This window comes from Chelonia mydas, chromosome 1 (genome assembly GCF_015237465.2).
Source record: "Chelonia mydas isolate rCheMyd1 chromosome 1, rCheMyd1.pri.v2, whole genome shotgun sequence".
In the NCBI taxonomy this organism is placed as follows: domain Eukaryota; kingdom Metazoa; phylum Chordata; order Testudines; family Cheloniidae; genus Chelonia; species Chelonia mydas.
Genome location: NC_057849.1, coordinates 14510073 through 14522389, shown reverse-complemented (window position 1 = coordinate 14522389; position 12317 = coordinate 14510073). Strand labels below are relative to the sequence as shown.

General features: G+C 48.9%; 1 protein-coding gene across 5 annotated transcripts in view; it reads left to right on the top strand.

Annotated features, from left to right (window-relative positions):
• Positions 1-2697: 2697 nt before the first annotated feature.
• Positions 2698-12317, top strand: part of MAP6 (microtubule associated protein 6) — a 74272-nt gene continuing 64652 nt past the window's right edge. Inside the window, exons 1-2 of one of the 5 annotated variants that reach the window (XM_043527675.1) lie at positions 2698-2835; positions 3522-4339. In XM_043527675.1, the coding sequence (XP_043383610.1) occupies positions 3576-4339 (764 nt within the window). In that variant the 5' untranslated portion in view covers positions 2698-2835; positions 3522-3575. Of the gene's footprint in view, positions 4340-12317 lie in introns of all 5 variants that reach the window. The other 4 variants (XM_037882394.2, XM_043527681.1, XM_037882333.2 and 1 more) reach the window with 4 other exon arrangements.

Sequence of the window (12317 nt, the reverse complement as noted above, 5' to 3'; positions counted from 1 at the left end):
TTTACAAGGAGGAGAATGAAAATTTGTTCTTAGGATAGGACAAGAAGCAATGGACTTAAATTGCAGCAAGGGTGGTTTAGATAGGACATTTGGAAAAACTTCCTAACTGTCAGGGTAGTTAAGCACTGGAATGAATTGCCTAAGGAGGTTGTAGAATCTCTGTCACTGGAAGTTTTTAAGAGCAGGTTAGACAAATACATGTCAGGGATGGCCAAGCCATTATTTAGTCCTGCCATGAGTGCAGGGGACTGGACTAGATGACCTTTCAAGGTCCCTTCCATTCCTACACTTACTTCTATGATTTTATGTGTGTGCACATGTATGTGGGATCTCCAAGAATAGCAGATCTCTGACCAGTATATTGGTTTTATGTTGTAGTACTTGATTGTAGCAGGGCTCAGATAAATTGAATTATTTGTCTGCCTATAAGTATTTTTTAAAACGCATCCTAGAAGTTCAAACAGCAGGATTTTTTTTTCCAGAGAACCTTGTGACTTTACTGTTTGCTCTGAGATATTAAGTAGCATTTTCTTGACTTGTGATCATTGGTGATCTAGAACTAATCATTGATCATGTGATCATTGGTGATCAGAACTAATATTATCTAGTACCTACTATCGTACCTTTGCAGAAAGCAAAGCTCACTAGAGATTAGAGTGGGAGATTGGGTAGCAGAGGCTTTGGGTTCTGGTTCTTGCTCTTGCTCTGGTTCTTGATCTCACACACATCAACTTCTGTCTCTGTGCCCCTGTTTCTACATCTATAAAACAGGAGTGACACAGCCACCTCTATAAAATGTGGTGGGAGTTGGGTACAAAGTGCTATGCTTGTGCAGAGTATATCCAAATATCAGGATTTACTTCCTGCTCTCCCCATGAATACTCTTCCCAGAGGACCTCAGCTTCCATAGTCTGTTGTCTTTCTGATGTATTTCCCATCTAATTTCAAATTAAAAGGTACTGTCTGCCCTGGGGCTCTTGTCTTTACAATCCCTGCTTCAAGTGCAAAACTTAGCTCAGCCTTAACTACAGCACTGCTTTTATCTGGCTGTAATGGGCCAGGCAATATGTCTCTAGCTATTATTTTTAAAAGCCATAATAAAAGAGATACACATATCAGACCCAGGTAGTGGAGACCTGTGGCTTGTTTGCAATTATCTTGATTGCAGTATGAGAGAGGGTGAAAAACCTCCTATTTCATTCATAGCAAAGAGGAAACTCTTTTCTCGCCCCCTTTTAAACTGTGCTTTATATAAAAGCAGAAACAGGGCAGTCACTATAGATAAAGGGACAGCTGTTGGATTTATAAACACACATCTGTTTAAACCAGTCATGTAAATTTACATAGGGGTGAGGATTAAGGCCCAGATCTTTAAAGGTATTTATAGGTTTCAGAGTAACAGCCGTGTTAGTCTGTATTCACAAAAAGAAAAGGAGTACTTGTGGCACCTTAGAGACTAACCAATTTATTTGAGCATAAGCATGAAGTGAGCTGTAGCTCACGAAAGCTTATGCTCAAATAAATTGGTTAGTCTCTAAGGTGCCACAAGTACTCCTTTTCTTTTTGTAAAGGTATTTATGTGCCTATCTCCCTTTGAAATAAATGGTAGTTAGGTACCTAAATACCTCAGAGTATCTGGGGCTATATTGCGAATGTCTGTACATTACTTTGAGATTGTAGGATTGAAAGTACTATAGTAGTGCAAAGTATTGTTAGCGTTACTGTTAATAATACAACCAAATAGCAGCTGAAGCTACTCTTTGCTGCAGCCCCACAAATTTCAGACACTTACCCTATCTGGGGAAAATCATTTTATCATATTTTGCTCATTAATGGCAAGAAATTCGGATGAACCCAGCTCTTTTTCTTCCCCATTGTATATTTCTTGGAATTATTTACCCAGCAGGGACTAAAACGATAGAGGGGACAGTATTACAGACCAAGGCCCCCAACCTGCCAAGGTTTACCCCACTTGTGTGTACGCTTATTTGTGTGTTTAGCTCGGGGCCTAAATACCCACAGGCTCAAAATTGTGGCATAACAAGATTTGGTCTGATAGAAGCAGCCCAGAGAGAGAGGTGCCTGTAAAAGCAGGGAGGAGACTGAATGAGGGTGAGGTGGACGAAGAGGCAGCAGAGACGCAGACTCCCTAAGGGAAACAGAACTTGAGCCATCAAGGGAAGGAGCAGTGAGTCAGCACCAGTTGGAGGGGAGGGGTGAACCTTTTCCCTCTTGATTCATCTCCCATTCTCGTCCCCTACAAAGGATCTGAGTTGTGTGTGGTGGGGCTTTGGGTGGGTTTTTTTTTGTTTGTTTTTTTTTTTACTCTTGTCTAGACAGTGTTTGCTTTAAGGTGGCGCTGTGAGCTGGGTAGGTTTGTTGTGATTTTTTTTTTCTCTCCCCCATGAGGGGAACCATTTTGATCGCTGAAATCCACACCCAGAAATAGGCCACTGGAATAATCGCCCCAGCAAGCAAGTGGCTCTAGCCCTTTGGATTTCCTTAAAGAGCCTAAGGCTTTAACAGCCGGTGATCCTCCTTCTCTCTCTCCCTCCCCGCCCCGCAGCCTGGTTCTTGAACTGGGCATGCCAGGGTGGATGAAAGTGGATTAATTTATTGTTTGCGGCTTCATTCTCTGCACGGCTCGGCTGTATGGAGGCGGGCCTCTGTCCAAAGCTTTTTAGTCCTGAAAATGGGTGGGACCAGAACATCTCCCTGCTGCTGTCCAGCCACGCAACACACTCTTCCCAGCTGGGCTCCCCTCCCTTCCGCCCCAGGGGTCTGGGAGGGAAGAGTTAACAGGGCTCCCCCCCCACTCCGCAGGCGCTGAGGGAGGCAGGTGATCTCTCTGCATCCCCCCCCCCGCCCCTTCTTCAGCATCCTTCGCTGCGCGGCGCTGCTGACAGCGGGGCTGGGTGGGGCCTTTTTCTCTGCAGCCGCCGCGGCGGCGATGCTCCGCTCTCGGCGCAGATGATGGCTAGGGGGCGGCTGCTCCTCCAGCCGCGGCCGTGAGATCCGCAGCGGCGCCAGCCGGGGAGAGACGCGGTGCGGGGGGGGGAAGGCAGGAGCCTGCAGCCGGGCTCTTCTCCGTGGTGCACCGGGGCGGAAACCCGACCGGGCTGCCGCGCGCCTGCAGGGTGGGGTGCGGGGGGGGGGGGGGGGGGGAAGGTTGCACTTGCCTAAGGTCGCCAAGGACTTGGGGGGAGTCCGCAGCTTTGACCGACCATTGCTTGCGGGGCAGCATTTCCTTTGCCTTGCGTTTGCCAGAGTCCTCGCCCTTTGCAATTCGTACAGAGCCTTCTGCTTGCAGCTAGGGACTGTGACTCTCGGGCTTGCACCCCCCCGCCCCCACCGAGGTGCCGCAGCTCGAATTGTCCCCCCCCTCCCCTTTGCAATTCGTAGAGATCCCCCCTCGATCTTGAACTGGCACCGAATTTCCTTTTCCTGCCCCCCTCGGCCGGGGGCTGTTTCAGGAGGAGGAGTGACGGAGCGAGTGGATTACTTTGCTGTGTTCTTTGCAGGGTGTGCGGGGAGAGGCCAGGCTGTCTGGGAGGGGAAGAGGTTGAGGCGTCGCCATGGCTTGGCCCTGCATCACCCGGGCGTGCTGCATCGCCCGCTTCTGGAACCAGCTGGACAAGGCGGACATCGCGGTCCCTTTGGTCTTCACCAAATACTCCGAGGCCACCGAGAACCCCACGGCCCAGGTGGGTTTGCAGCAGCAGCAGCCACGCCCTTCCTCTGCCATCGAGACCCAGCCCTCCATCCTTGGCAGCGACCTGGATGCAGTTGCCAGGGCGACTGTGGCAGGGGGGGACCACAAGGCAGGGCCGGGGCAGCAGCCTCTGGCTGACTCGGTGATGCGCCAGGACTACAAGCACTGGAAGGCGCAGCGGCCGGAGCCCAGCTGCAAACCCAAGAGCGAGTACCAGCCCTCGGAAACCCCCTTTGAGAAGGAGAGCCAGTACCAGAAGGATTTCCGAGCCTGGCCCATCCCCAAGAGAGGGGACCACCCCTGGATCCCCAAGCCAGCCCCGTCCCCTGGGCCTGCCCTGGACAAGGGCCCCCAGGAGAAACCTCCCAGCCAGGAGAAGAGGAGGAAGCTGCAGCCAGGGCAGGAGAAGAAGGAGGAGGAGGCAGAGCAAAGGGCAAAGGAGGAGCAGCCCAAGGTGGCCAGGGCTGAGGAAGGGAGGAAGAAGAGGGTCCAGGTGGTCGAGGATGGGGGGCAGCAGCAGCCCGGGCTCTCGGCGTCCCAGGAGGCGGCCAAAGGGCGAGCAGCGGTGGATGCCCTCAACAGGCAGATCAGGGAGGAATCGGCAGCCGGGGTGAGCAGCTCCTACAGGTGAGAGGCGGATACATAACCCCCCTACCCCGCACCCCCATCTTCTGTGCGCCTTTGCCCAGTAGCTAGTATCTCTGGGCCACCCCCAACCCACATTCACCTGCCCAACACCCCTTCTCCATCCTCTCTGTGTCCACCCAGTGCCCTGCCCCAACCCCATCCACCTGCCCAACGCCCCTCCTCCATCTTCTCTGTGTCTGCCCAGTACCCCTCCCCCAACCCCTGTACAGCTGCCCAACAGCCCTCCTCCATCCTCTGTGTCCTCTCTGTTGAGGGGAAGCCAGGGAAATCTCCTGCCATCCTCCCCTAACCTCACCCCAGATATACTGTATCTCCCAGTGGTGTGCGTGACCATTTCCTACTAGCTAAACACAATAAAAAATCACTGGGTCTGCAGCTTCAAGAACTTTCTGGGGGCTCCTCCCACCAGCGGAGTCTCAACAATAAATCACCCTTTCATTTCCACCTCCCCTTTGTTTGTAACTGTATGTGTTCACATGCTGGGCTAATAAGCCTGCTGGCCACTTTTGCACTATGTCTGCAAGCCGTTATGAACACAGTGAGGCTTTGGGCTGGAGGCTTCATAGGAGCCCAGGATAAAATCAGCTGGGCTGAAGCATGGACTGTGAGCTGAAGGCAACTTGTGGAGTTTAAAGCCTGCAATGTGCCTTTAATCCAAAGGTGCATCCTGCAGAGACTACAGGAGGGAGCATGCATTGGTCCAGATTTATAAGAGCAGGAGGTGTCTGGGATGAAAACAGACCTCCACAATGGGCTTCATTTATGCAGATTAGGTGTGTCCTCCAGGATCCTGCGGTTGGTGGGTGGGGCAAAGTTTTGTCACTGCCGTGTTAGATGCATTTGATTGAAGTAGCTTGCTGGCTGCTGGGGGAATCACACATTCCAGTATATATAAGCCGCAGATTTTCCCCAGCACTGATGAAGTAACCTCTCTCCTTGATTTTATCTCTCTTTTGATTCTCAGAAGGCAATTGATGCCTGATTTCACATGAAAATGGCCCTCCCTGTGGTTCAGAATGAAATGTAGCTGCTGTAAGGTGTTTGTTTCTGGTTGAAGAAGTATGTATTATAAATGAAAAACAAACTGTAACAAAGAGGTGACAGGCTGGAAGTATACACACATTGTCTAGGCCCAACTGGAGTTTTGATTTCCTTTTGAAATCAAAGCTTTTCCTTGATGCTGCTTTCTAGATCTTTCCTTGCCAGAGGAAACTAGGGTTCTATAGTCCTGAGAGCAGAACTGCTGGTTTTTTGGTGACAAAATAAATTTTGCAATTCCTCTGTCTCCTCAACCCCCATTAGGGGGTGTTTCCAGCAAAGTGAATGTGACTAATTAGCCCATCTCATGGGTTCTGCAGATGATACCTGTCACATAGCAACATGAGAAACAATTCATATGAATCTAAAATGTATACATAATTTAGCTCCTCCATTTTTCTGCTTGCAGTGGGGAAAGGCACAGTTGGCATTCAGCTTGAAAATCATGGACGTGGTAGAATTTTCCTTCTTATGAACTGAGGCTAAAAATTCTGCGCCTGATTCTTCATTGCCCTGCATCTTGGCAGCCATGTACCCATGTGCAAAGTGTACTCCTATGGGAATTCTGCGCCAAAAAATTAAAAATTCTGCATATTTTATTTGTCAAAATAACACAGTGTAATCACACCCATTTCAATTATTTTGGTAATTTATTTCAAAGTACCTGTCAGCAAGTAACAATACAGACAACTAAAAAAGATTCAGGAAATGTTTTTGACAAATAGATTCTTTACTAGGCATATTAATACAGAACTTTAAGTTATAATTCATTTCAAATACAATACAGAACCCTATTTCCAGCACCCCTTACAAGAAGTGCAAAGGCTTGGGGAAGTCAGGGATAATGGAGGAGGTGAGGGAGAGGGAAGTAATTGCTGGGAAGGAGACTGGGAGTGAACTTGAACAGTTGTTGGGTGTGGGTGGAAGAAGTATGCAACAGTTTTTTTGGAAGGGGAGGGATTGTTAGGGAATTGGGGAGCCTCCCCCATGCAGACCCTGGCTGACCCCTAGTCTCTCCCATTCAGTCAGGCACATCTGCTCCTGTCCCCATGTGTCCCTGCACCCCCACTCAGCCACCCATCGCCCCTCATCCCCAGGTGTCCTTGCACCCCCACTCAGCCGCCCCCCCACCCCAGTCTGTCCCCCCCATAGCCATTCTGAACCCCAGTCTGTGTCACCCCCCCAGCATTCCCATATGCCCTGCTCTGTCTGTCCCCCCCACCCCAAAAAAACCCGGGCCTCTTCACCTGGCCCCAGGGGCAGGGCACTGTGAGGAAAGCAGGCTCTCCTCCTCCCTCTCCACATTTGGCTGCTCTGGCCTGTGAGCCAGCTGCACTCTGTTCTGGCGCCACAACAGTCTCTGGGGGTGAAAGGCGTATCTGCAGCGCCTCTCCAGCAGCACGTATTTTCTGCAGAGAAAAATAATCTGCCCGGGACATGAACTCCGCACATGCAAAGTGGCACAGAATTCCCCCAGGAGTAAAAGTGGTGTCAAACAGTGCCACTCTTAGCTGACAGTGTTTTCACCCTCACTTTGCACTAGTGTAAACGATACACCGCAATGAAGAACCCTGGTGTATATACGAGCCTCACTCTGATTTCACATTCGTATAAAGCAGCAGTGACACCTTTCGAAGTCAATGGAGCTGTACCAGTGTGACAGCAGAACGGGCCCTAAGATTCTGATATGAACATGCCACTTGCAAATTAGCTCACCCTTGTGAACAAAATTTTAACCTAAAAAGTTTAAATAGAAAAAACGATATCTGAAATGTCTGTTTATGGCTAGTATTTGCAAAAGTCAGAAATTAATGTGTACCTGTCACATCCCTGTAGGAAATGTCTGAGAATTAAGCAGGTTTTTTTGGTGGAGGGGAGGGGGTTAGTAAGAGCCCTCTGATTTGTTTTGGAGTTGAGACTGATATTGGATTGAATCAGGGCTCCCGTTGTTATCGGCTGTTGTCAAAGCTCTGCATGTGACACTAGGGACCTTTATATTGTGAAATATCTAGTAGGAAGTTTGAAGGACAAAGGAACTACGGTATTTGGCCAAGATTTGCCAAAATGACTAGTGGTTTGGGGTGGCTCGATATTTAAGGAGGCTCATCTGGAGGTGCCCTAAGGGGGTTTGATTTTTCAGAAAGTGCTGAGCACCTGCCCTCTAAAAATAAGGCTTCTTTAAGATCACTAGTCCCTTTTAATTATGGATTTTCTTGACACTTTTTTTTTAGTTTGGGTCAAACAGAAATAGCTTTTGCCTTTGACATTCCTTGCTTGTTTTTTAATGGCAGGAATAAAAGGTAAACGGTGCCCTTGAATCATGTGATAGCTGACATGATAAAGTGCCATACTCTATTCTATCACATCGAGTAAGTGGATATTTAGATTATTTACATACACAGAATCACAGCCCTCGTGCACTGGTAATGCAACTGATTGTAGCATCTTTAAATCGGATTAGTCAGTATTTTGATGCCATGACTAATTCTGAGGATGCAGTGGATATAATGTAATAGGACTGATCAGGTCAATTCTGTTTGGTATGCTTAATAAAGGGCAGGTTTATGTCTATTCTCTGAGGCTGCTGAAAGGGTAGGATGGATGACCCCCTTCTCCCCCCTCCCTCCATGCACCCATGCAGGGAGCAGTCGTAATTTAGCTGATTGCACTCCCTTTGGCAGGAGGGGTTGCCCAGTGCTAACATGAGTGATCACCACTGCAAATGGAGCTAGTCATGGCCCCATCTTCACACTAGCTAGCGCCAGGAGGCATCACTGGGATAGCACAAGCTATACCTTTCCTACAGGTGAAGTAACTTCTGCAAGTGATTGTACTTTCCCCTCATTCTTCCAAAGGCATCATGCCTGCTCCTGCCTTGTGCAGGGATAATGCCTCTAGCTGCTACCCTGCAGGTGGTGCATCCTCTTGAACACAGGTCCAGATCCTTGAGCCATAGTAGAGTCCTGCCTTTGGAAATAAGTTATTTACCATCAAAATGCTGAAGGCTTCTTCTGAGCTTGTTTGTTGTCGTCTGTCATATGAGCCTGTAGCGGGGCACTCACCCTGCTCCTGGGGGGAAAGGTAGGCTGATTGGGGAAGTTGTGGCCAAACCCAGCCAGGCCACAGCTGGCCCTGATGTAAGGGCTAAGGGAGGAGCTGGGTTAGTCTCACTCCAGCCTTGGGGATAAGCAGAGGCAGCTGGTCCAACCCCCTCGCCAGCGATGAGTGGCCATTACAGACTGCAGTTTGCCCAGAGAAAGGGGACTAGATGATGACTGGCAGTAGCCACTGAGAGAAGGTGGGCTTAGAGGGTTGGGGGTTCCCCTGAGAGCAGAGACCCAGAGTGGGGGGTACTGCTGTGGGCAGAACCCCAAGGGAAAGGAGCATCAGCATCCAGGAGGGACACAGGGCCTGAGGCAGGAGCGACACCAGCCAGCAGGAGGTGCTCTGAGTGCTGGAATCAAGCTAATTCCCGGATGACTAGCAGGAGGCGCTGTGAGTCTGCGATCTGCTACAAAGCCCATTGTTTGGTGTTTTGCAAAGTGAATCTTTAGCAGTAGACTCCTAATTCCTTTGTCAGTCTGGGTGTCCAGCACATGCTATATAGGCTCTATCTTTAGCCCTGGAGGTGTTGGAATCAATGCTGACTGAAGGGCCTCAGCGCCTGGCAGGATTGAGCCTTAAATCTGCAGTGTATTATCCCTTTTTGGTATCTCTTCTTCCCCCCCCCCCAGTATTCCTTTTCTTTGTGCTCTCATTTTAATCCTGTTAGTCCTTGGAGTGTGTCACAGGAGGGGAGTGGGCTATAAAATGGTATCTCTCTTTGCACTTGCCTCTGCGTTTATAACGAAGTGATGTTTGCGCTAGTTGCCAGATGATTTCTAGTTCTGTGTTTAATATGGAAATATTTAAGAGTTATTCATTGTTTAGAAAATGCCAAATTCTAGAAATCCTTTTAATTATTGAAAAGCGTTCTGCTCATAAGCAGCACCCTGTGCGTGTAGTCTCTCGGACACTTACGTTTCCTCCTCCCCGCCAAGACCTCAGATAAGAAAGAGAGTGTGCCAGAGACTAAGGGCATAGTTTGCAAACTTGAATGCCAGAAGTTTAGGCAGCTCATATTCAGTAAGGCACATACTGTAAATATCTGTTTTAGGCACTTAAGACTTCATGGCATGTGAATTTCACCCGTCCATGACGCAACCAGCTGGATAAGTATATAAAATCCGGATTTAGGTGCCTACCCTCTGGTGCCTACATTTGAAAATTTGACTCCATGTGCTCTTTAAACATCATGTTGTGTCTGATGTGAAAGCCACTTTTCACTTGCACAAGTGTAGAAATTAATGGAATTTCTGAGCTACTCTGTTTTATGTTTAACTTTATTCCAAAAAAAATCAGGGAAATCACTGTGTCAGAAAAGTGTTTTTAAAATGAGCTGCTAGGCCTTCAGGAGGCATTAAGGAAATATTGATGGCCGAATTCCAATCTCCTGAATTTAAGGAGTTAGTCTCTAATCCTGCCAGGTGCAGGGCTCTCTTGGCCCCCCAGTGACATCAGCACAGAACTTTGCTCAGCATCTTTCAGTATCAGGCCCAAAAAAGCAAACTGTAGGCAGAGAAGGGAGGGGCTGGGTGGATACAGATCTGTGGCAGCTGAGCAGAGGTGCTTGGGGCATGGTGCTTGCACAGGGCAGATAAAGGTGAAATGGCACTTTCCTTGTACCACTGGATAGCCAATGGCACAAGGACTGACCACACCTTCAAACCAGTTGACTATGCCTCCTTTGGACCTTCTCCATCAATGCCTAAAGAGTGCTAGGGTCACCGTTATGCCTGGAGTCTGCATGGGTGTAATGGGGAGGGAAGTGGCTTCCTGTATTTTCTTTCCATCCTCCCCCAGCAAAGCCAAGTAGGGGCAGCCAGAGGCCAGACCCTAAATTCAATGTAATACTATTAACCTATTGCTTCAGGGCAGCAAGGACGTTTCATATTGGTGCCTGTCCTCTTTGCCCTTAGCTGCACTGATGCACAGGTGGGGGCTGGCAGCCAATATTCAGAGAACAGATGACCTGGGAGATTTCCTTACAGTCCTTGTTGCTGCTGAAGATCAGTGTAATGTGATGCTTTAAGGCCATAAAACCGGTCTCCAGCCAAAAGCAAATGACAAATTCAGTAGCAGATGATATTCTGGTTGTAGGGATGCAGTGGGAATAGGGCCTGATTCTGCACTGCTTTCTCAAACAAAACTCCCACAGCACTCAGTGGGGATTTCACCAGGATCAAGCCTATGAAGGTGACTCACTATTCAGGGGTCTGCTAGAGGGGGTTCATGAGAGCTGGTCATGAAAATTCTGACACCTAATTAAAGCGAGGCTTGGGGCCTGATTTCCCAGCCCGTGTTGGAGTCGCTCCCCACTCCTTCCCCCAAGATATGGCTAGATAATAATTTCTGCCAGCTTTGACTTACTCACAAAAATAGCTCCGAACTTGCAAGTGGACAAGACTGAATCAACGGGTAGATATACAAGACAAATCAATGTAGAGGTTGCTCCCCATTAGCCCTACAACATCTTAATTCGGGGGCATGTGTACAGTAATTTAACTATGACCCCTTTTGGGGGGGCACGTTCTGTGCCCCCTTCTCCTGGCTCCGGCAGGAGCTCGTTCTCCCCTCCCTCTCTCTCCACCCCCACCCTGGCTCTGACTGGAGCTCACTCTCTTCCCTGCAGCTCTGGGGAGGACTGGAGAGTTCTGTGCCCCTGATAAAACTGGGCAGCCTGTGCCCCTGCTTGCCCCCCCCCCCCCGTGCACGTCCCTTCACTCCTATCCTTCCCTTACAGAAAGGGGGCTCTCTACAGTTGTGTTAGCTGAGTTGATGTAGCTCACCATTGAAAAGCTCTCAATACCCCACCCTCTTTTGCTGTGTAGACAAGCTCATAATTACTCATGCAAACACTGAGATTGAGAGCTCTTTGGAGCCAGGACTGGCTTTTTGTTCTGTGTTTGTACAGCACCTCGCACAATGGACTGGGGCTCCCAGAGGCTATGAAAATACAGACAATAAATAATAACACATGTCGGCACAATACATTAATTAATATTCCTCTATTACGCTAGCACCAAGGAGCCCTAGCTCTGGACCAGGGCCCCGTAGTGCTGGGTGCTGTACAAATCACACATGGCAGCACGTCACAAAAGGGGAAATTTTGCTTATCTCACTCCCACGTGCTGCTCCACTGGCTTCAAGGGGACTGCACACATTGGCAGAGGGAGCGTGATTTGATTCAGAAATGTTGTCTGCACTAGATGGATACCAGTAATCTGTTGTACATGTGCATATCTGAGATTGTCTCTTCTGTCTACGGGCTCCTCTGTAGTGGCGGAGCATCTCACCCTCATGCATAGATTTTATTCTCACAATGCCCTTGTGAAGCAGGAAAGTACTTTTTTTTTTTTTTTAAATACATATGGGGAAGTGAGGCACAGTGTAGGATAAGAAACATGTCCAAGGGAGTCTGCCCACACAGGGAGTCTGTGGCTTGGCAAGGAGTTCTCCATCCCAGCCCCTTTGTACCCCCAAACAGCCCTAATGGGGCAGCTGGGGATTTCAGAGGCGTAGAGAATACTCAGGCAGTGTAACCAGCTCTGTGCTGTTCACTCCCAACTCCCCACCACGCATAAGGACCATCTTGCACTCTGATGATCCCCAGCTGTATAATGGCCAGGAAAGCCACTGATTCATTAGGATAACTGCAATCACATCATCTGAGTACTGGCTACCAAAAATCCAGCCAAACTCAATAGCCTCCAACTGGTGGAGAACACACAAGGACCACTTGATAAACACACAAGAAGAGAAGTGTATCAACAACTCTACTGAACACTTGCATCAATCCCCCCAGGAGAACCTTCCACTG